Genomic DNA, 21,383 nt, shown 5'->3' with positions numbered 1-21,383 from the left:
TCGGCATAGGGGTTTCACGTCCTTATATATATGTTCTTGCTTGTCGTTCTTCTTTCATTGACAAAATGAACCCTTTTTTTTAAACAAACAAATTGTCCAGTGTTCGTTGCAGCCAATGCTCATCTTTTTTTTGTACTCATAATAAAATATTCGTAATTTCTATAATCGTCGGGTAAATATTTTTATAAGAATTATCAGGATTATTTTTATAAGGATGTCATGGAATTTGCGAGTTAGAAAATAAAATAAAACGAAATAATCAAATTTTATTTATGCAAACAATTAAAACTAAATTTATACAAAATAAATAAAATTCACCAGCCAGACAACCATTTTTTCCGAGATTGAACTCTCAAAGTATTACCATCTAATTTAACTGGATCGTTTTTAAATTTTTCAGTAGCTTCAAGTCTTTCCTTGGACACTTCAAGGGATTTTGAAATAATAAGCTCGCCATTTTCTTTTAAATATGAACAGTTGATATCATTTTCTGTAGGTTCACCGTTTGGAAAAGTAATAGGTTTAATTTCCACTAAATGTTTAACTCTCCACAGTCGTCCGTTATTTTCAGGGATATTTTTAACAATTGCTACATCCTAAAAATTGAAACAAATAGAATTACTCAAGTTTTTGATTTTAAATCGTCAAACGTGTTGTATATATATTTTACGAATCTGAAAATTAGACTAGAATCGATTAACGATCGTTTAAAAGAAAAATATAATTATAACATCCATTCCTTCAAGATAAAATATAGAAGAAGTTATAAACGTTCTTCTAATCGCTAACGAAACAAGTGTTTTGGAGCTGGTGACGACTATTCAGATGATCCCTGTACTAAATACATACTTACATTTCCCTCAAGTTTAAAATCACGAAGAATTTTTTTCTCCCAATGTGGATTGCCTTTGAAGGGTTTAATCCTCTTTACCATAAATAATTTTGGTGGATCTATTTTTGGTGTTACTTCGTTTTCATCCCTTCAAAAAAGTAATTATTTAAATATTTTTATAAAAATTAAAACATAACCACAAAAAATACCTTGGATAATATGTGAAACCCCCAGGATAAAATATTCCTTCATGTTTATTGAAGTATCTAGTAGCATATGATCGAACAAACGGTACTTCTTTAGTTATAGTTGATGTTAATCTTCGAAACATTTTTGAAATTTTTAACGGAGTGCTTTTTTCTATTCATAACATTTTATTGGTATTCGTTCATGAAGTACAGAAGTCATACAGAAGTACCCTACATATGTGACATAGCAATTGGGTGCGTTCAGGTGTTCTAGCTTACTTCAATTCAAATGTTGGTTGACCTTTGAAATAATCTACATCTACATGTCATAGCCTCATCACATAGTCCATGATTGGCTCACATCTATATAGCCAATAAGCCAACATCATACCTTCGTTTTGACGGTTGGGTTGAATATGGAGGCGTTGTCTTAACTTAAAATTTATAAGAATCTTTAACGAAAGTTTACAAACTATAATGAAAAGAAACATAAGAAATCTGTTCGTTTCGAGAATTGGGTTGCATCCTGCATCTTCTTGAACAGTGTTAATTTCCGAAATATTTTTTGCATTACAAATTTGCAATAAAATACAAAAAAGGGGGAAAAATTAAATTATTTAACTAAAATTTTTAAAATTAATGTAAAATACGAAATAATAAATCATTAACTAGCAAAATAAGTTTCTATGTAAAAAAAAAAACAAAAACAGTTACTTACATCATTTAGAAAAGACTTACTATACGGAAGGACGGTCCTTACATGTGTTGCGATCATGATATCAACATGCCATGATTGCAGCTTGCAGTTGCAGTAATTGTAAAACATGTATGAATACAAATGGGAAGGAAGAAGAGGATAAGGTGTAGCTTGAAACTAAGCAAATTGGTAACAGATTTTTCGCCAGTGGTGATTACAACATACGTTCTGAAACTACTGCTAGCAATAATAACATCGAAATTCTTAAACGGTTTCAATCAAAAGACCCAAAAAAGACTAACTAGTATTAGCTACAATATATAGGTATTAAAATTTTGATCGCTTTAAAACTGCCATGCCAATAATAATGTTTATACCATGTATATGAAATATACTGAGGTATATTCAGTTTAGTCCCAAGTTTGTAACGTTTAAAAATATTGATGCTATGAACAAAATTTTGGTACAGGTGTTCATAAAATCACTTAATTAGTCCATTTCTGGTTGTCTGTCTGTCTGTCTGCCTGTCGTCTGTCCGTCTGTCATCACGATAACTCAAAAACGAGGTCGAGTTTGTAAATGAGCAACATAGGTCAATTGGGTCTTGGGTCCGTTGGACCCATTTTGTAAACCGTTAGAGATAGTACAACATTTTAAATGTAATAATTATTAGTTCCTTATAATTGCTTGAAACCTTTTTTTCGTAAACATGACCTGTTTACCCGTGAGAGCGCATATTATGCGCAAATTGTAGTATTATATGGGTATATCAGTTATATGTGTGTGACATGTATGTTGTGTAATGCAATAGAGTAATCATCACTGTCTATACATGGTATTTCAACAATTAACTCATTCAAATGTTTGTATTTTCTTGTTTATTGTTAAAGTTACTTAAAATAGTAGGATTTATCATATATCATTTACTTCAAAAATTGTTTACTATTTATTGACAACAATGTCTATATCACAATGTGAATGTTAAATACATCATATAGATGATTTCACGATGACAATAAACAAACAGAGACTAAAAATTTTATATAACTTGAAATATTAAAACACAAAAACTAGATATTTTTGTATCTAGTTTTGTGATAATTTTTATTTATATTCTTAGCTGGTGAAATTCATTTCACTAAAACAGTCTAATGTGGGCAACTTTGACACAAATTTATTAGTTGAGTATCGTGTATTAATGAAAATATAATAAATTTGAAATTTTGTGATTTACATAATTTTGTTGTAAAATAGAAATTCAAAATTCAAATACGAAACACTTTCAAAATTTGTATTTTTTTACTAGTGAATTTTTGAAGAAACATTTATAACCGTTATATGTATATGCTTACTTTGTTTTTACGGTTCTTATAGGCTAAAGCTAGTTCAAATAAAAAATATAGAAATTCAAAAACTTATAATAATATTAATAATATTAAAAATAATATTATCAAAAGTAAAGTCTATTCTAAGCCTTCCTATTATCAAATATGTATTTTATTTACTCGCCTCGTTGTATGATGGGTTTGGCCGATAGATAATAAATGCATTGAAAACCACTTGGATTCTAAATTTAATCTAGCTTTGAGTCAGTTTCGGATTAAGAAATTTTCCACTTACACGTCGCCTACAACATGTAGCCTAAAAATAAATATTTTATATATATACTTACTTAAATTTTATTTGTCAAGTAATTAGTCAATGAAATATTTTGAAATATATATTGAATTTTGAAAACTTTTTTAAAGTTGTTCCCAAGTGTAGGTACAACATATGCTTCTATCAGTCGAATATAGGATAATGGACATGCACAAATAAAATATAGGTTCTCTTTTGAATACAACATAGAAAGATCGTTTAAAAAGTCCAGAGTGTATTTAAAAAAAAAAATGTTCTTTTCAGAGCTTCTCTTTTTATTTGCTTCTCATACGCATATACAAAAAAATAAGTCGTTTTATTTTTAACAACCTTAAGCTATCGATAATTGTAAAGAAATTTTCACAATATAAACATAAAAGAGGGGAATTAAAAATTTAGATACAACTACAAATCTCGAAACCAATAAGGCTCTTGATGAAAGATATTGGCATTAAACTTAGAAAAACTGTTTTTATAGCTTTCACATGAAGTTGTTCGGTCGAAAGACCGAATTTTAGGTTTTTTTTTGGTAATTATGAGATTATTTATTCATTTAACTGTTAAACTTTATTAAATACACACTTTCAGTTTTTTAACAGTTTTCGTTTATACAACGGCGACTGTAGGTATTGTTTTTACATTATCCAAGAGATATCACAAAATATTTTCAACAATAATTTAGCTTTAAAAATTGTTATTTATTTTTTAAAATTTGAAGAAAAAATGTCTCAGATATGTAGTCAAAATTTATTCGTTGATTCTTTTTAAAAAAAATATATAAAAAATAACAAAGTAACAGATATTTTAACAACTATTTAAATATAAAAAATACAAAACAGACTAGGCACTATTTTTTAATGGTGGTGATGGTGGTTGTGGCCGGATGAACTCAATGAAGAATGGGCACTACTTAATGCCAAACTACCTCCAGAGATTCCTCCTGATGAAATTAAACCCAATGGAATTGATGATCCATATGAACCACCATATGAACCACCATATGAACTACCATAGGAAGCACCATAGCCACCACTGCTTAAGAGTGCACCAGATGAAGCTCCATTTGAAAGAGATAGGCCTGATAATCCTGATGATGATAATCCGGATGAACCAATTAATAATCCATTTGATCCAGAAAGTGATAATCCTGATAATCCTTGTCCACCGTTAAGAATAATTCTACCACCGTTAAGTGATAAACCAGAAGCACCACCAAGAGCATATGAACCACCATATGCTAATCCAGCAGCTGATGCACCATTAAGTGCTAATCCAGATGCACCATTGATTGCTAAGCCAGATGCACCGTTAAGTGCTAAACCGTTAATAGAACCACCATTAAGTGGAGCAATAATTGTGTTTGTTGGTGGTGCAACAACCGCTTGTGGAACATTTACGACGTATGGTTGTGGTACACGTACTCCAACTGGTTGTGGTACTTCTACTGGGTATGGACGGTCAACTGGTACTGGGTATGGTCTTGGAACACGGACGCGGACTGGGGTTGGTACACCGACTGGAACATGTTGGTTGACTTGTACTGGTACTGGTTTATTGACTTGAACGCGTACTGGTTGTGGTACTTCTACGGGAACTGGACGTGGAACAGCAACTTCGTATGGTTGAGGTACTGGGTATGGTACTTTGCGGTTAACGGTTACTTGAACTGGATACGGTTGGTTGATACGAACTGATTGAGCACTTTGCGAGTATGTTGTTCTTCCAGGAACTGTATTACTACTGATAATACCATTTCCGGCAGATAATCCAGCAGCTCCAGCTGCTAATCCAGCAGATCCAGCACCTAATCCAAGTGATGCTCCATTTAAAGCATATGATGCTCCTCCCAATTCGATGTTACCACTTGAAAGTGCAATATTACCCCCACCTAGACCAATAGGTCCGGCGCTGGGAATGAAACCGTTTGCACTAGCAAGTGAATTTCCTTCAATTATTGTATTGCTAGCGGCACCCAAGCTAGCTGCACTTCCAGCTAATGCGTAGGAGTCTGCTCCACCATTGAGTAAACCCCGTTTGTCATGTTTCTTAGCTGTTTGAGATGCAGCAGCTACTGCCAAAATAGCAAATACAGCCTGTGAAAATAAACAAAAAGTTAACAATTATTATCAAACAATATAAAAAAATTTGAATTCTCTATAAACCTACCACGAATGTCTTCATGGTATGAGAGGAGATAGATGAATTGAAGACGATTGAATGATGTCCTTAACAAAAAAATTTTCTGCTTTTATAGGAAATATGAATTTTTGGTAGGGACCATTTGTGAGATAAACAACATCGATTTTATTAAATATGAAGTTGAAGATCCAGATTTGACAAATTTTTACTTTCACTAATAAACCAATATGTCCCCACATTTGAATATATGTATTATTTTTTTAAGCAAAAACATCTTGAAAACTATTTAACCTTTATTTAAACTGAATTTAGAAATTAATTCAAAAGTGACAAATATTATTATCATTATTAATTCAGTATCAAATCTTAAAACACAGAATTGTAATATCTTCTTAATATGATCATCATTTTCACTTTTTGTTATGCAAATTTATGGATAATATTTTTATAGGTTTTGTATAATTTTATTTAAATTTTTGTTAAATTTATTTATATTTTATTAAAATTTTAATTAGATTATCTCTTATCAAATTTAATGGTTAATTAAACGAATTATTATTTATGGAATGGATTTATAATTTTTATTTCACTTAGGCCTTATAAGTAAGCAAAAGCTCGTTAGCCAAGAAAGCATGTGAAAGTACATCAATCCTTTGTTATCAAAATATTCTCAAGATTTATGACTCGCCAGAAGATTATGTCTCAAACACAGTTATTTACTACCGTATAAGATGCTTTTTTTGGTAAAGATTTCCATTGATTAACTCAAATCTTTTACCAGCAAGTTGAGTCTATAAATTTCTATTTCATTTATTAATTATGAATAAAGAAACATTATTTTAGGTTTTTCATTAAATTATCTTATTTTTGTTCCTATTTTAAAAAGTTCATAATTATAAAAAAAAAATTAAACTATGAAACTATAATTAAATTAAATTTTTGATTGATTAGTTAATTAATTAATTATTAAACTATAATATTTAGGAGTATGAAAATACCCACGTAAAACAAATTCAATAGTTTAGCAATTATAATAAATAACATAAATAAGTTATTAACTATCCAATATTCGTTGAAGGCTTTTGGTAATTCCGAGAAAATTGGTACCATTTTCAATTAAAAAGCCGAAAGTTCCTAAATTAATATGATTTTGAGAAACCCGAAAAGATTATATTTTGTAGGATCCGTTTTTTCATTGATTGCCAAGTAACCTCAAGTGTATGTATGTCATAAACGTATTGTTTGTGACATTCTATTACAAATTTTCTATATTATGAAAGCTTAAAAATTTTTTTCCACGTGTTTTATTAATTAATGTGTTAAGAATACTCTCCAAAATTTTTAAAGCAAAATTCGAATTATTTTTGAAATTGTAAATAATATCTGACTAAAAGTAAAAAAAATTCTAAGTTTTAGCTTGTTATATAAGCTAACGCCGGTATCAACAATCACTTCTAAAAAACTGAAAGCTAAGAAATTGCCACTTTTGGAACAGGAAGAAGCTTACATGGAATTATTTGGCTTTATTATATGGCCAAGGAATTGCTGAATAAAATGATAATTAACTAAGTACCTATATTGAGATTGATTGAATAATTTAAAAAATTTTAACTGTAAAACATAAATGAAACTTTGAATGCGTTTTTCTCGAAATGTGGTTTTACAAAACGATTCTCACGATTCTAAAAAAAATATTTCACCTATCGACTTAAGTCTGTGTGTATCTTAGAGAAAATAGCTAAAACCAGTCCCCAAATGTCCAAAATCTTTCAAAGAAATTATAAATTATTTTTTATTGCCATTTTTATATTATTTTTTAACCAGAAAACCCGCTTTTTTCTCACTTCAACATCTGAAATTTTTGTTTAATATGACTAATTTTGGAAGGACTATTGCTAAGAAAATTTTTTTTTGGTATTTTAGTTTGGTATTACAGTTAAAAAAGTCAAATACCTACAGTTTGTTTAAGCAGAAAATATTGCTGTAAATTTTAAACAAAATTAAAATAATAAAGAAATTAAAAGCCAAATGGTCATAAATCATATAGTTAGTTTTATAACTGTTTTCATTTTTTAATATTCTTAAAAATTAATAAATTTATTAAATATTTATTCAAACTTTACGTATTTATTATGAATGATTAGATGGATTTCTTTTAAGAAGGAAACAAGTTTACTTACTTGTAGTTTTGTACTAATTAATTACTTGTAATTTTTGTCGACAAACTGTAATTAATTTGTTGTATTTTTCAATAATATGATTTCTAAGTTTATAATACATGAAGTTCATTGAAATAATCAATTTCCAAACCCTTATTCACAATAAAAATTCTTGAAAGGTTTTTGGGTACTGTATTTTGAAATTGAAACGGAAAATATTGATTTTTAGCATTCCTGTATGCATTTTAAGTATTGTCAAGTTTTGATAAAAAGTATCAGTGATATCACCACTCTATAAAATTAGAATAAAATATATTTTGGGATACAACCTTTAGTCAAATTTGATAGAGAATTAACTTGACGTACCTCCGTATGTAGGGTATGTACATACAATCCTCGTATTAAAAAAATTTCATAAAAAAAAGTTGAAATTTTGGATTAAGGACCACCATAGTAACCTTTTGGAACAAATTCAGAACGAACTACAAGAATATTTGGTAGCATCTGACGATAGCGTATGGTAACATTCGAAGTTTCGGGGTAAATATTAGATAAAAAATAATTGGCTACAATTTTCACTACTATTCTTTATTTTTACAAGCTTTTATTTAACAAGAAGGGTAAGCACATTATATATGTATATGTGCTTTTTTGGGTGGAATCTAATTATAAAGCAGATATCTTCAACCGATTGAGCTGATTTTGCATGCGTTTGTAAATCGAACGTCAAAGAATTTTTATACATTACCTGATTTTCCCAAAATCCATCAAATTTGGTATATATATACTTTTTTTTTAGTTTTAAACTAAAAATTTAATAATAAAAATACTTTATAGGGAAGGGACAAGCTTTTAATATACTAAAAAATAGAAAATAATTTTTTCTATGAGTGATTTATTCACGACTATTTGTAAAAATTTGAGGCGCTTCGATTCATTTTTTATGTTTTGTATGAATGTGTATGAGTGATTCATAGAAAAAATGATTTTCTACTTTTTAGTACAATAAAAGTTTGTCCCTTATAAAGTATTTTTTATAAAAATTTGTTGTACTTTAACTCCAAGTTAATTTACTGAGATATTGCCAATTTAATAATCACTTAGTTTTTTTCTTCTACAAGGAAGTCACGTGTTGTTCACAATAGACATTTTACTTTAGAAATTAAAACATTTTTCAACTTGAGAATTGTAACAATCTTCAAAATGCATCATCCTATTCCAAACTTTGTTATTTTGACCCATATCTAGAAAATTAATTAAAAATTCAAGAATGCCTTTAATGTAACTTCTTAAAAACATAAGCAATTACACAATTTTATGTTGATTAAACGATCATGTGAGAAAGTATTTAGGGTCGCTGACTCTTTTTGAGTCGAAACGTTATCTGGTAAATCTTAAGGATTCTTCAAGAAAAAATTAATTTTCCTTTATAGTTTTATATTTATTTTTGTTAATAGGAATATTTATTGTGTACTTTTACCCGATTCAACTATCGATGTAAGTTTCAACATCACAAATTGAAATTGATTTTGAAGTTTGGAGAATAATTGATGTCGATCAATTGTATTTCACTTGGTTTTTATGCAATAGATATTACACTCAAAAATAAATTAAAAAAGTTACTTATAATAATATTAGTCATATTTACAGATGACTTTACCTTTTGGTGATTTCTTAAAGAGTGATGCAATATTTTAACGGATTTGTATTGAATACTGCCTATGTTTGAACAATATCCAAGAGCAATATATTGTTGTTGGCACGATTATACATACATGCGATTGATTATTGTTGGTGTTTTTAAACAGGTTTTAACGGATCGTGATATTTATAATACTATGAGAACTAAGATAACTACATAAAACAATTTGCCCTTATGGAATTCAACTTGTTTTCGTAGGTATTTTACAACGAAATGAATTTGATTTTGTATACCTGTGAACAAAAGAAATTTGCATGAAATTGTGTACAAATGTGTATTTTAGGGTTCCGTTTCCATAATGGAAAAAATAAAATTGCTATGATTTCCTAATTTTATAATTTTAACGATTTGAACTTACTGAAAAATGTGACTTTTATTCGATTTGTAAGGATATGCTCAACGATGTTCCTCTCAATAAAGTGCGTGAAACTTTGTAGGAATATATCTCGCGTAACATTCATGTAATTATATCAAATGAAAAAAAGCCTTCGTATTTTTCGAGAAAAGTTTTATTTTATTTATAAACGATGATGTCTGTCCAATTCAGCTGAATTCTATAATATGATATATGTAAACAAGTTTTCAAGAAAAGCACTGAGAGGTAGACTTTGGAAAAGACACTGCGGTAGAAAATTACACTACATCTACGCAGTCTGTATCGTCAATAACTAATGTTGCCAACTTTCAAATATCAAGCCCACAAAACAGACGATAGAAAATTACTTTTGGTAACACAGTGTTATCAGAATATTTTTCTTTATCACAAAAATTTCAATAATTAGCATAAATGATATTAAAATATTAAATTATTGGATTAAGTTTAAGTGGTAATACCACTGAGTACCAGTAAAATAAACATTTTACTTAATTTATCAATAAACTGCTCGTAAATTTCTGGACAATAAACCAAATAGGGTTTTAATGCCATTTAGCACATCTAGAACACTGACGCTTGATACATAAATATTAAATCAAATTTTGTATTCTTTATTCTAGTTTAATTATTCAAAAGTGAATTGAATAAATAATTTCAATAATCACTTGTAAGGTATTAAAAAGGTTCACTTAAAAAAAAAAACTCTCTAATTAACCAAATAACTCACCGGTAAATCATCAGATATAAAAAAAGTTAACCTAGTTTAACACAATTCCCCTTTCCTATTCTGCTTGGAGAACATTTGGTGAATTGGAAATCAATCAGAGGGAATCAATCAGTATTCTGAAGTGCTGTAAAAGTAACGAGAAATAGAGCACCCGTATGTATTAGTTACTAAAATAATCAGAACCCATTACAATCGTATTGTTACGTTACTCGTTACTTTAGATGCATGTTACCTAATATAACTTTTATTGGTAAGATTTTATGTCAGTTATAGTTTAACTGTAAAGTCGAAGTGTATATATTATAAATAAAGAAGTGAAAACAAACAATTGACTGAGTTAATTGTTGAAATACCATGTATAGATAGTGTTGATGACTCTATCACATTACACATATACATGTCACACACATATAACTGATATTCCCATATAATACAAACTATACATTTTGCGCATAATATGAGCTCTCAGGGTAAACAGTGATATTTTCGAAAAAATGTTTATACAAAAGTTGTTTATTTTTTTATAAGAAACATTTTTTACAGTCAAACTTTTGTTCAAACGGTTCACAAGATGGGACCCAAGATCCAATTGACCTATGTTGCTCATTTGCGAACTTGATTTCACTTTTTACGTCCTGAGTACACTGTAAAAATTTCAGCTTGATATCTCTTTTCATTTTTGAGTAATCGTGATGACAGACGGACAGACAGACGACAGACAGACAGACAGACAACCGGAAATGGACTAATAAGGTGATCCTATGAACACTTACACCAAAATTTTGTTCATAGTATTTTTAAGCGTTACAAACTTGGGACTAAAATTAATATACTATGTATATTTCATATACATAGTATAAAAACTTGGGACTAAAATTAATATACATATACATAGTATAAAAATTTGAGTAACGAGATAAATTCGCGAGTAACGTTTCAGTACTCGTTACTAGACGGTGAACCCGTTACTCATTATTCGTTATATACGATTTGTTATTGCTCTAGTATTCAGTAACTATTTAACAATGATATTATCGTTACTTAAAGACTTTTTCATATGAAATAGTAATAGTTATTATGATGTTTCTAGATTACTTCTCTTGCTTTGACTTGCAAAAATTTGTCTAATAATTATCGTCTAGTGCAACGATAACGGGATGTTAAGGTGATATGTAATTCCACAACAGTTTCCATACCTACATAAACATTATTTTCTTAAATAAAACATTTAGAAAATATTTTGTTCGCTGGTGTTGATCGGAGATCTTAATTAAAAGGAAATTCAAAAGAAAACACCGTATGCAACATAATTCAAGAACAATTGCCATTATTATATCTAAAAATAATTTTATAAGCTAATAATAAAAATATAATAATTTCTAATTATATAGCTAAAATACATTATTTTTATAGGTACATTAAATGGTAATTAATTAGGTAAATTCACTTGTTTTAACTAGATATTATTCAATTGAATATCAAGTTCAATGACTTAAATTGATAATAAATAAATGAATAAAAAATAAAAATAAAACCTGCATTTAATTGTATATATGCTGTAATTATAATATTAATATTAAATATACTTGTATTGTATGTAATACGTATAAAAAGCAACCTTCACTTTGAAGTTACCTTTTTATACTAAATCTAAAGAAACGATGGAATTATGTCATAGGCTAAATTATAGTACGCAATTTCTATACTGTGCGCTCGGTAGGTCTCTGCTTGTACCCACATTCAATTTAAAAAAAGGAAAAACATTTAAAAAAATGTTTTGTGAAGGGTTGCTGCTCATGAGCTCTCAGTTCAAGTGGACACTACCTTTAATTACATACGAATTATCTTATACAGAGTGTTCCATTTAAGATGAAGACACCCTCATGTTTTCGTTATTTAAAGGAATATCGATTTGAAATTTTGCACACCTATAACTTTAAATTCAGCTTACGTACTAAAAATTGACAAATAAGGCCGATTCTTAATTTTATGTCTAGCGTCAGAGATGGTTAGAGATATCGAAAAAAACTATTAGAAAAAGTTGCTTAGAATATTTTTTTATACCCATAAGGAAAGGTGGTCTTAAATGATCCCGTTAAGAAAAAATGTTTTTTATATACAACATTGGAATGTAAATTTCTTTTGATCTGTTCAAATTTTAGAACTATTCTATATTTCTCAAAAGAGATCGTTTTGATCGACCTTGTATCGATAATGGGTAAAATGATCCCATTGCATTTTTTATCGAACAGTTCACATAAAATATTAACTGTTCTTTTACGATCAACGATTAGTATGATAACAAAAATCACTGGAAAATTCATCTAAATCAACACATTCAAGACCCGTTACATGATGGGGGATTATTTTATCTATTATAATTTTACACACAAAATAGTGATCATTTTACCCTAGATAAAGAGGATCATTTTACCCGTAACGAAATATTTGAATTTCGTCATAAAAACTGACGTTTAAATTTATTATACCCCTATGAAAATGTGTTATAATATTATTAAAAGTAAACAAAAGCCAAGAGTAAAGATAGCCAGCCGGCAAAAACTAATACAAAGAAAGAAATTTTACTTTGAAATTTGTCTTACCACAAATCATAAGCAGTAAGATTAATATTTTTGCTACGAAACACAAATTAGCTTATACATCACCATAAGTCTTTGTTGAACGATTAATTTGATCGCGCGGATACCATCTATCGATAAATATACTAATGGTTTACTTAAAACAACAAGGGATCATTTTACTCTGAGGGATCATTATAGACCACTTTCCCCTATATCAATTTTCTTAACAAAATTTACATTTTGGTCTACACTCTCAATCACTACAAGTTTATTGCAAGATTTGTATATATAACACTAGTGTGCTATGGAATGTAAAAATTGGACAAATTGATAATTTAGAAGTGTTATGTATTCAAATATTTTAACAGCGAATTTTGTGATAAAAATCGGTACATGTTTATAAAAAAATATTCTAAGGTATTTTTTCTATTAATTTTTTTCGATATCTGTAACCATCTTTGGCGCTAGATAAAATATTAAGAATCGGCCCTATTTGTCAATTTGCAGTAGTCTGAGTTTAAAGTTTCGAATAAGGTTAAGTATCTTAAAAATGTGTCTTAAAAATGTATGAATATGCAACATTTCAAATTGATATTCCTAAAAAGTAATGAAAATATGACAGTTACTTCTTCATCTTAAATGCGATATTATTCATTATTACTTTATCAAATAATCAATAATCTTCATTATTCCTTTATCAAATTCCATGATTATCTCCACGCACGGGTTGACTCGTCGCTTTTTAACTTATATCTGACAATATGCGTCAGATTAGTAAACGGGTTACCAAAAACTTATCCACTTGCTGGCGCTAATTCAACGCCTATTAACAAAAACCAACCTATTGGGCCAGGTTTACTAGATCTGGGTGGAGTTGGTTTTTGGCCCTTTTTTGGAAGATTAATTCAAAATTTTTATAGTTAGTTTACAATGTGACAGAAAGCAAAAATTGCAAAGTAAAATTGAAATTTCCAAGCTATCGGACAACGCAACTCTGCTATGTTGGATAATTAAGCTGAATTATATTCATTACCCTAAATAATCGATTTAACGATTAAACGAGATGTTTCGGAGGTCTCGACATGAGAGCATTCTAGAAAATAATTTTTATTCAATTCGGGCCAAAAGCTTTCAATTACTCTATTAGGAAATACCGATTATTCGACTGTTTTATGAATTGTAGCTTATTTGAAATACCTTTCTTATCCAATTTTCAGTGATTATAGGATCCTTTCTTGTGTATTAGTGTGGTTGGATTAATATGAGTTATATTGTTTTTACTTTTGGAAAGCAATAGATCTAAGAATTCATTAAAATTATATTGCCGGGTAATGATTGTGGGTATACCATTAAAATTAATATAATTGGATTGATGTAAATATTGATTTTGTCTGTCATTGTTCATTAAATTTTAATTTTCAATAATGGCTATGTAAAAGTACAACTAATAATAAGCCACGATATATTAGATCTAGAATCAGGAGTAGTATTTGGAAGTCATTTCAGAACTGCTAGAAATTTGAAAGGATGTTGTCAAAGTCGATTTTCGAAATCAGAACAATAAGTTTAAACGGAAAAACATAATTGAAAAAATTTTATTCAATATTTAACAAAGCAGAGTTGCGCTTCCGATAGCTTGGAAATTGCAATTTTTAAGGTGTCGGATAAAGACATCTTATTTTTTCGAGTGTCGGGAAAATGATTTTTGCACTTTATTAGGCTATTTTTTATTATATACAATGTGTCCAATTAAATTGGCACTATATGAAAAACATTTTTAATTTTGTTTTATGAATAAAGTTCTTCTTGAAAAAAGTTAAAAATGAAATAACCAGATAAAAAAAATGAAAATTTTATGCAGAAGTAAAGTATCTTTATTTTTTACAATATCGACAATCTTTTTGAAAAAAAGTTGATTCTAACTGAAAACTGTGGTCAGAAATTCAATATTATTCATCTACCATAGAAAAACAGATTTTTTTATTTTTACTAACTCTTCTCTGTATTATCATTGATTATTTTTGTCTAGAGAACCGTATTTAATCTAGGATACACTGACAAATTTTGTGTAATTGTCTAGACGTTGACATTAAAACTGTCTCGACAAATGCATGGCAGTTTTTATTTTCCGACCAAATTATACATCTTAAAGTACAAAAATTCGCAATCAGCTCAAAGTTGGTAGGATTGTTCAAAACACAACAAATGAAATATAAAAAATCCTCATCGATCCGTTAAATCGAACAAAGGTAACAAAACGGGTTTTTCGAGATTTTCAGCAACATGGTAAGTTTTATCATAAAATTAGTTGAAACAAAAATTCTAGGTAAGATAATTAAATATAAAAAATGTCCCATTACTTTTTTCTTAGGAGCCACTGTTTCTGAGGTATAACGATTCAAAAAGTTGGAAGAGTTTGATCGCAATTACAATCTTTGCAGGTTCCCTGAAAGAAAAATCCCTGGTTATGAAAATTTTTGTAGAGGAAAAAATTGTAAGCATGAATTGACTACACCTGATTCTAGAACTATATCATATTTTTCAATACTAATAAAAGATAATTTCTAGGTATATATTTCTAGATAACATTGATTTGACGAAGAATTAATTGAAAAATGTTTGCTACTATTTATACCTATTTATATTTCAGAACAAAGAATCATTAATTTTACGTTGTGCAAAAATATAAAAACTCTGCTACTTCCATAACGTTAAACTAATTTAAGACAATAGGCTGCAAATATATTTAATTGAAATGTAAAATTTAATGTCCCCAAAATCTAGGCTGCTTAATATTTGTAAGGTAGACTAATTATGAAAATTTATGTAGTGAGCTAGCTACTGAACCCTTCTTACAAATTTTGCATTTTTTCCAAATTTTTACATGATTTATTTTCTACATTTGAGACCACATTTAAATAAAATATGATTTCTTATTTTGTATTGAAATGCCCAAGGTTTACTGTCGGTTATAACGTTAAACTAATTTAAGACCTATAGGCTACAAAAAAGTTCGCAGAGTAGATACAAAATTTTGAATTTTGTACGAAATTAAAAATATTCTTTCATCAGTTTTAAGGAAATAAGTTTTCTTGTGATTTTTTCTCTAGACGCTTAGTTTTTGAAATAAAAATTCTTGAAAAACTAAAAATACAATATTCGATTTTAAGAAAAATGTGTTATTTTTTCAATCTCTGAAGGGATTTTTTAGCTAACGCAGCTTCTACGTTATGAATTTTTATTCTATAGCAAGGGAATAGTAAAAAATTTAATGGGAGTAATGTGATCTAATATAAATAATACATAAAAGTAATTGAACTGTGTATTTTGTGAAAGGAATTTTTAATAATAATAGTTACAACTTTTTATAATTATTATGACAAGATAAGTATATCAATATCCGTTTTATTTTTTTAATTTCCATTATTTTTGTATTTAATTATACAGATTGCATACAACCAAACAATCATTTTAAATCTTTTAAATTTATTAACTAATGTTTATTGAAAATATTTTTAGTCTAATTCTACACAAAAACCTAATCTTTGGTGGCTAAAACGTATTATATTGTAACGTTTTATCCCGTTTATATCAATACAACTGTGTGAATTATTTGAAAACTTTGGTATATTTTACTGTTTAACAAACTCTCTTAAGTTTGAAATAGTGAAAGTAGTGACTATTCACTATTTGCTAGCGAGAAGTATACTGCTATTTGACATAGTGGTATCCTTCTCACTAGCAAATAGTGAATAGTCACTACAAAATAGTGATACTTTTCACTATTTAGTTTTTAGAGAGAATGTACATTTATTTCTTCCACAAAATCATTTAACAAAATATTGATTTTCCGTGTATAATCACAGCTAATATCTTTTTAATTTTTCAATAGCCAATGTCGTATCTAAACTTCGTAACAACCGTCCTTATTGAACTCTCCATGTCAAGTGTCTATAGTGAATTCTTTATCTCTCATATATGTCGTTTCCATGTTTTATTTTTTTTAAATTTCACAGCTACCTTATAGATGCCAGACGTCTTAACAGGCGCCCACGATGTAGCCTTTAAATTTTGGATCTGATGAATCTTCGACGAGTTAAAGCTTCATTAATTATACCAAATTTAGTTTTATGCATATCTCGATTAGTATTAGTTGAAACCACAATTTACCAAAATAAGCAAGTTTCAAAATCTATAACAGACTATTGATTGCTAATATCAAGTTGGCAGTGTATTGATGAATTTAAAAAAATTTGTAAGTCACCAAGTTTGATGCCCGGCTAGTCTTAAAAATGTAACTCAATATTTTAATTTTATAGCAGGTTTTTTTGTGGGTTTTCAACTTTTTCGTTACTGCCACTAGTGTATTTTTTAAAAGGTGCAAAATTTAATTTAAATTTGTAAGTTGGGAATTAACGTCTTTTCTCCTTGGTACGAAAGGTTCGATATTTAATTAAACAATTTTCTTATCCTTCTATACGAAATTTCAAAATTAACTTAAAACAATCAAACTTTCATTTTTAATTTATAAGATTTAAATTTCAGATATGATAAAACCTGTGAAATATTTTTATTGTTTTATTGTTTCCCGTTAAACGAGCACCTTCATATATCTTTCATAGACGTCTAATAATCAGAATGGATTGTCATTATTTTATTAATGATATTTACTCTGCATATAGACCAGACTTGGATCTAATTTGGTTTAAGGATGTGCGTGGGCCAGGGAAATTTTGGATAAAAGGCTTAGGGTGGGTTGCCCGATTATTGAACAGTAGGCATATTTAATATTTCTCTTATGGGAAAACGGTAGATTAATGATACGTTTTCATAGATTTCTCCAAAACTAGTGGACGGAAATTAAAAAAAAAAAAACTATTTCAATTAAAGTTAAAGCCTTAATAACTTATTGAAAACATAAAAAAAATTCGTTGTGCCCGACTAATTAATAAAGATGTATGCACGGTAGTGGGGACACAAATTTAAAAAAAATATTTTCAATTTTAATAGTTAATTATGTTATAACGATATCTGAAGTAATTTTCAAGATATCGAAAATTGAAAATTTTGTTCAATTATTTAGCTTTTAATATTTCGAAAACCAAGGCAAATATTAAAAAATTGTATTGTTATTTTTCGCCTACATTCATGAAGTTATAACAAAATTCATCATCAAATTTGAAAAGGTACAAATAATTTCAAAAACTTGTCTAAACTCGACTTGTCGTTTGTACTATCTTAAGCTGTTCTTTTTTTAAATTCCAGTCGTAGTAATATTTTTGATTTTACTGTTTAAGTTAACCATACAAACTTCATAGACCTATGATAATAATTAACGAATCAACAACTTCAATTAAAATATTTGAAATAATTGCTGTTGATCATATTAGGCAGAGAAATTTTAATTTGTTTGGGCACTCTTTTGTTGCTTGTAAGTAAATCGACTTTGGAGATTGTTCAAATTGATTATATAAGAGGCAATTAATTACACAGATAAAACGTGATGAATTTTAAATTTAATAAATGCATATGAATTACGGTATCTAAGATGGGACAGACAAGTGTGCGATTTTGAAAAGGTTTTAAAAAGAATTTATTTATCATATTCAACTGTATAAAAATGCAATTAAGAAAATTAACTGTGATTTTAAATAAATTGTAATTCGTTTGTCAATCAATAGAACTGAGTGAGAAAAATTTAATAAAAATTAAAATTATTATTTTAGGAATTCAAGGGTTGAAAAGAAATTTGAAGATGAAAATTTTTTCACGAACAAAATTATTTGGGATTAGGTTAGACGAATGTTTAAAAACAGTCTTTCAGTAACTACTTTTGGTCTTATTCTTGACGATTGAATCTTGGTGTTGGTCTTGCTTTATTAGTTTGAGTCTTGATCTTGGTCTTGGAAAATCAAGTCTTGGCTTTGTAAAGTTGAGTTTTGGTCTTGCTCTTAATTCATATAGAAATGATCTTGGTATTGGTATTGTCAAGTCTAGCTCTTGGTCTTGAAAAATTTGCAAGAGTATAAGACCAAGACTGCAAGACTGAGACAAATTTTGCTCACTACTGCTTGGCTAATAGCTTCAACTGGTATTTTTAATGACTCGAGGAGAATGAGGCTTCTTTTTCCATTTTTTTTGCCCATAAAAAACAAGAATATAATTGCATTTAACGTTATGTTTAGTACTGAAGTATTGTATAACAACTTATTCACCAAATATAAAATTTTGGTTATTCGAAAACAAAACAAAATTGACAACTAGTCTTTAGCCTACCTACATTCTGGTAAAATATCCACCCATGAAACTACCTAAAAACTTCAAGATATATTTGATACTCTAGGTACTGCTGCTTACTCTACTTACAATATCAAAACATGTTGGACAAAATATTTCAATTTGATGCATCCATTTAGCAATTCATTCATTATCTTAAAACAATACTTAAAAGAATAGGTAAATAATATATTAAAATCTTTTGTTTTAACCTTTTAAAACAATTAAAGTAATAATAAAAATAATAACATGTATATTTAAAATATTTGATAAAAATATTAAATTTACTCCTAAAAATAATAATATTTTTATTAATAATTTATTTTTTCTTAATTGAATAAAATCCTATCTTAATTCATATTATAACTTTATTACGATGAAAATGAAAGTTAAATGAAGGTGAAGTATAAAGTAATTTTATATATTTTATATATACTCTGATTACATACTAGAAGTATGCAGATAATTATAAGGATTCCGTAACGAAAAATATCTTGTGAAAGTACCCCTTTATTATGCATTGAATAGAATCAGAAATGGATTGTTAATTTTCAAGACCATGAGTTTGTGATAAAGATTGCCATATGTCATGTTTAAACTGTGGTATGGGTAAGAAAGCATGTTTTCTACGAGTTTTTCTCCCATCTTCTTCCTCAGCCCATTTTTTTTTAAATAATTTCCAACTTTTTAAGAGTTTGAAAAGAAATTAAGATTTATAGATGTTGCATTCCTGGATCAGGGAATATGGTTCACCGGGAATAGGGAATATTCATAAAATTTAAATTTGATTGAAATATTTTTTTCCGCGTCTTTGTTGGCTGGACATTTGAACTAAACGATTATTTTAGTAATTAATATCTTTTTAATTACTTAAAATTAATTAATAAGTACAAATTCAGTGATAGAAATTCAAATTTCTAAAACAGAAATTCAAATCTTAAAACGAACGTGACGTTATAGTATGTGGCTTGTCAGACTTGTTAACATACTGTATAGTATTACTAATTACTTATATTTTGTATGATATTACCATTGATATATACTATAATTATAACATACGTGGGTATTAAACCTGTAGTAAATAGTATACTGATTTGTCACCAAATGACAGCTCACATATTAATACGTCATTAACAGAGAGCGCTAAAAGGACTGCGTTTAAACACCTCAAAATTATTCTCTATTTTAAATATTTTTTTACATTTAATAACAGCATTTTTAAACAGTATTTATATTTTTTACTATGTTATAACGGTTCAAACAATGAATTAAAAATATAAAAAAATATACATGAATATTCCCTAATACTAAACAAATAAGGGAAATCATCCAAGTGGTATCGAAAAAATTTGAAAATTATCCAAAAAGAAAATGGAATTGTATGTTATTGTATTTTATTACCTTATACAAAGATTTTTAATCTATATCACAAACTTTTTATGATTTTTTCGATATCTGATTTTTGAGATTTTGTAGGAACTCTTAAGACAATACCAAGATTTTAAAAGTGATTGCCTCGGTTTTTGAAACATGCAGGGCGAAGAAGAATCGAAAACCTCATGTTAACTTTTGTCCCATATATAGAACAAAATATTTTTCAACCGTTGAGTCCAATTAATAGATGGAAGAGTTTTTGTTTTTCTTAAATTTTGAGTTGAAAATAAAACGCCCGATAATTTAAGAGTTTAAAAATAAAGTTAACTTTATAATTTTTCAAAATTTCCCGTACATGGCACATAAAATATCATAGTTTGTGATATTTTGTCATAAAAAAAAATGAATGTCCCATATTTGGGACAAAAGTTATCAAGTGATGTAAAAATAAACTAAGTGGCTATGGTTATCATGAGGTTAAACATTTCTTCTAACACTAAAACAAGCTTCTCCAGAACCTATTGAAACAACTCAAAGTGACTTCAGTTTCAATTAGTAAAATTATTATGAAATTAGTTTGATGATTTGTTTGAATATCAAATTTTTTGGTAACCCTTAACTTGCATTGCAAAACATGAACACTTGAGACATTTTATTAAACTTCGGATCCCTCTTGCCGAATATAATATGTTG

General features: G+C 28.1%; 2 protein-coding genes across 2 annotated transcripts; both read right to left on the bottom strand.

Annotated features, from left to right (window-relative positions):
* Positions 1–280: 280 nt before the first annotated feature.
* LOC123294074 (39S ribosomal protein L30, mitochondrial) lies at positions 281–1,247 on the bottom strand. Its single transcript, XM_044875147.1, has 3 exons — positions 1,042–1,247; positions 854–980; positions 281–596 (listed from the first exon to the last, which is right to left on the bottom strand). Exons 1-3 carry the CDS (start codon positions 1,161–1,163, stop codon positions 315–317), a joined length of 531 nt encoding a protein of 176 aa, XP_044731082.1. The 5' UTR covers positions 1,164–1,247; the 3' UTR covers positions 281–314.
* Positions 1,248–4,088: 2,841 nt separating this feature from the next.
* On the bottom strand, positions 4,089–5,568 carry LOC123294069 (skin secretory protein xP2-like). The gene is made up of 2 exons (XM_044875142.1): positions 5,522–5,568; positions 4,089–5,448 (listed from the first exon to the last, which is right to left on the bottom strand). The coding sequence occupies exons 1-2, from the start codon at positions 5,534–5,536 to the stop codon at positions 4,210–4,212; spliced, it is 1,254 nt and encodes a 417-aa protein (XP_044731077.1). The 5' UTR covers positions 5,537–5,568; the 3' UTR covers positions 4,089–4,209.
* Positions 5,569–21,383: the final 15,815 nt, after the last annotated feature.

Source organism: Chrysoperla carnea, chromosome 2, assembly GCF_905475395.1.
Source record: "Chrysoperla carnea chromosome 2, inChrCarn1.1, whole genome shotgun sequence".
NCBI lineage: Eukaryota > Metazoa > Arthropoda > Insecta > Neuroptera > Chrysopidae > Chrysoperla > Chrysoperla carnea.
The sequence above is the reverse complement of the archived record's forward strand: the minus strand, read 5'-3'. Positions and strand labels throughout refer to the sequence as shown.

Coding starts and splice junctions, on each gene's coding strand:
- LOC123294074 (XM_044875147.1), bottom strand. CDS start 1,163: ATGTTTCGAAGATTAACATCAACTATAACTAAAGAAGTACCGTTTGTT. Junction 981..1,041: donor GGTTTCACATATTATCCAAG/GTATTTTTTGTG, acceptor ACTTTTTTGAAG/GGATGAAAACGAAGTAACAC. Junction 597..853: donor ATTTTAAACTTGAGGGAAAT/GTAAGTATGTAT, acceptor TTCAATTTTTAG/GATGTAGCAATTGTTAAAAA.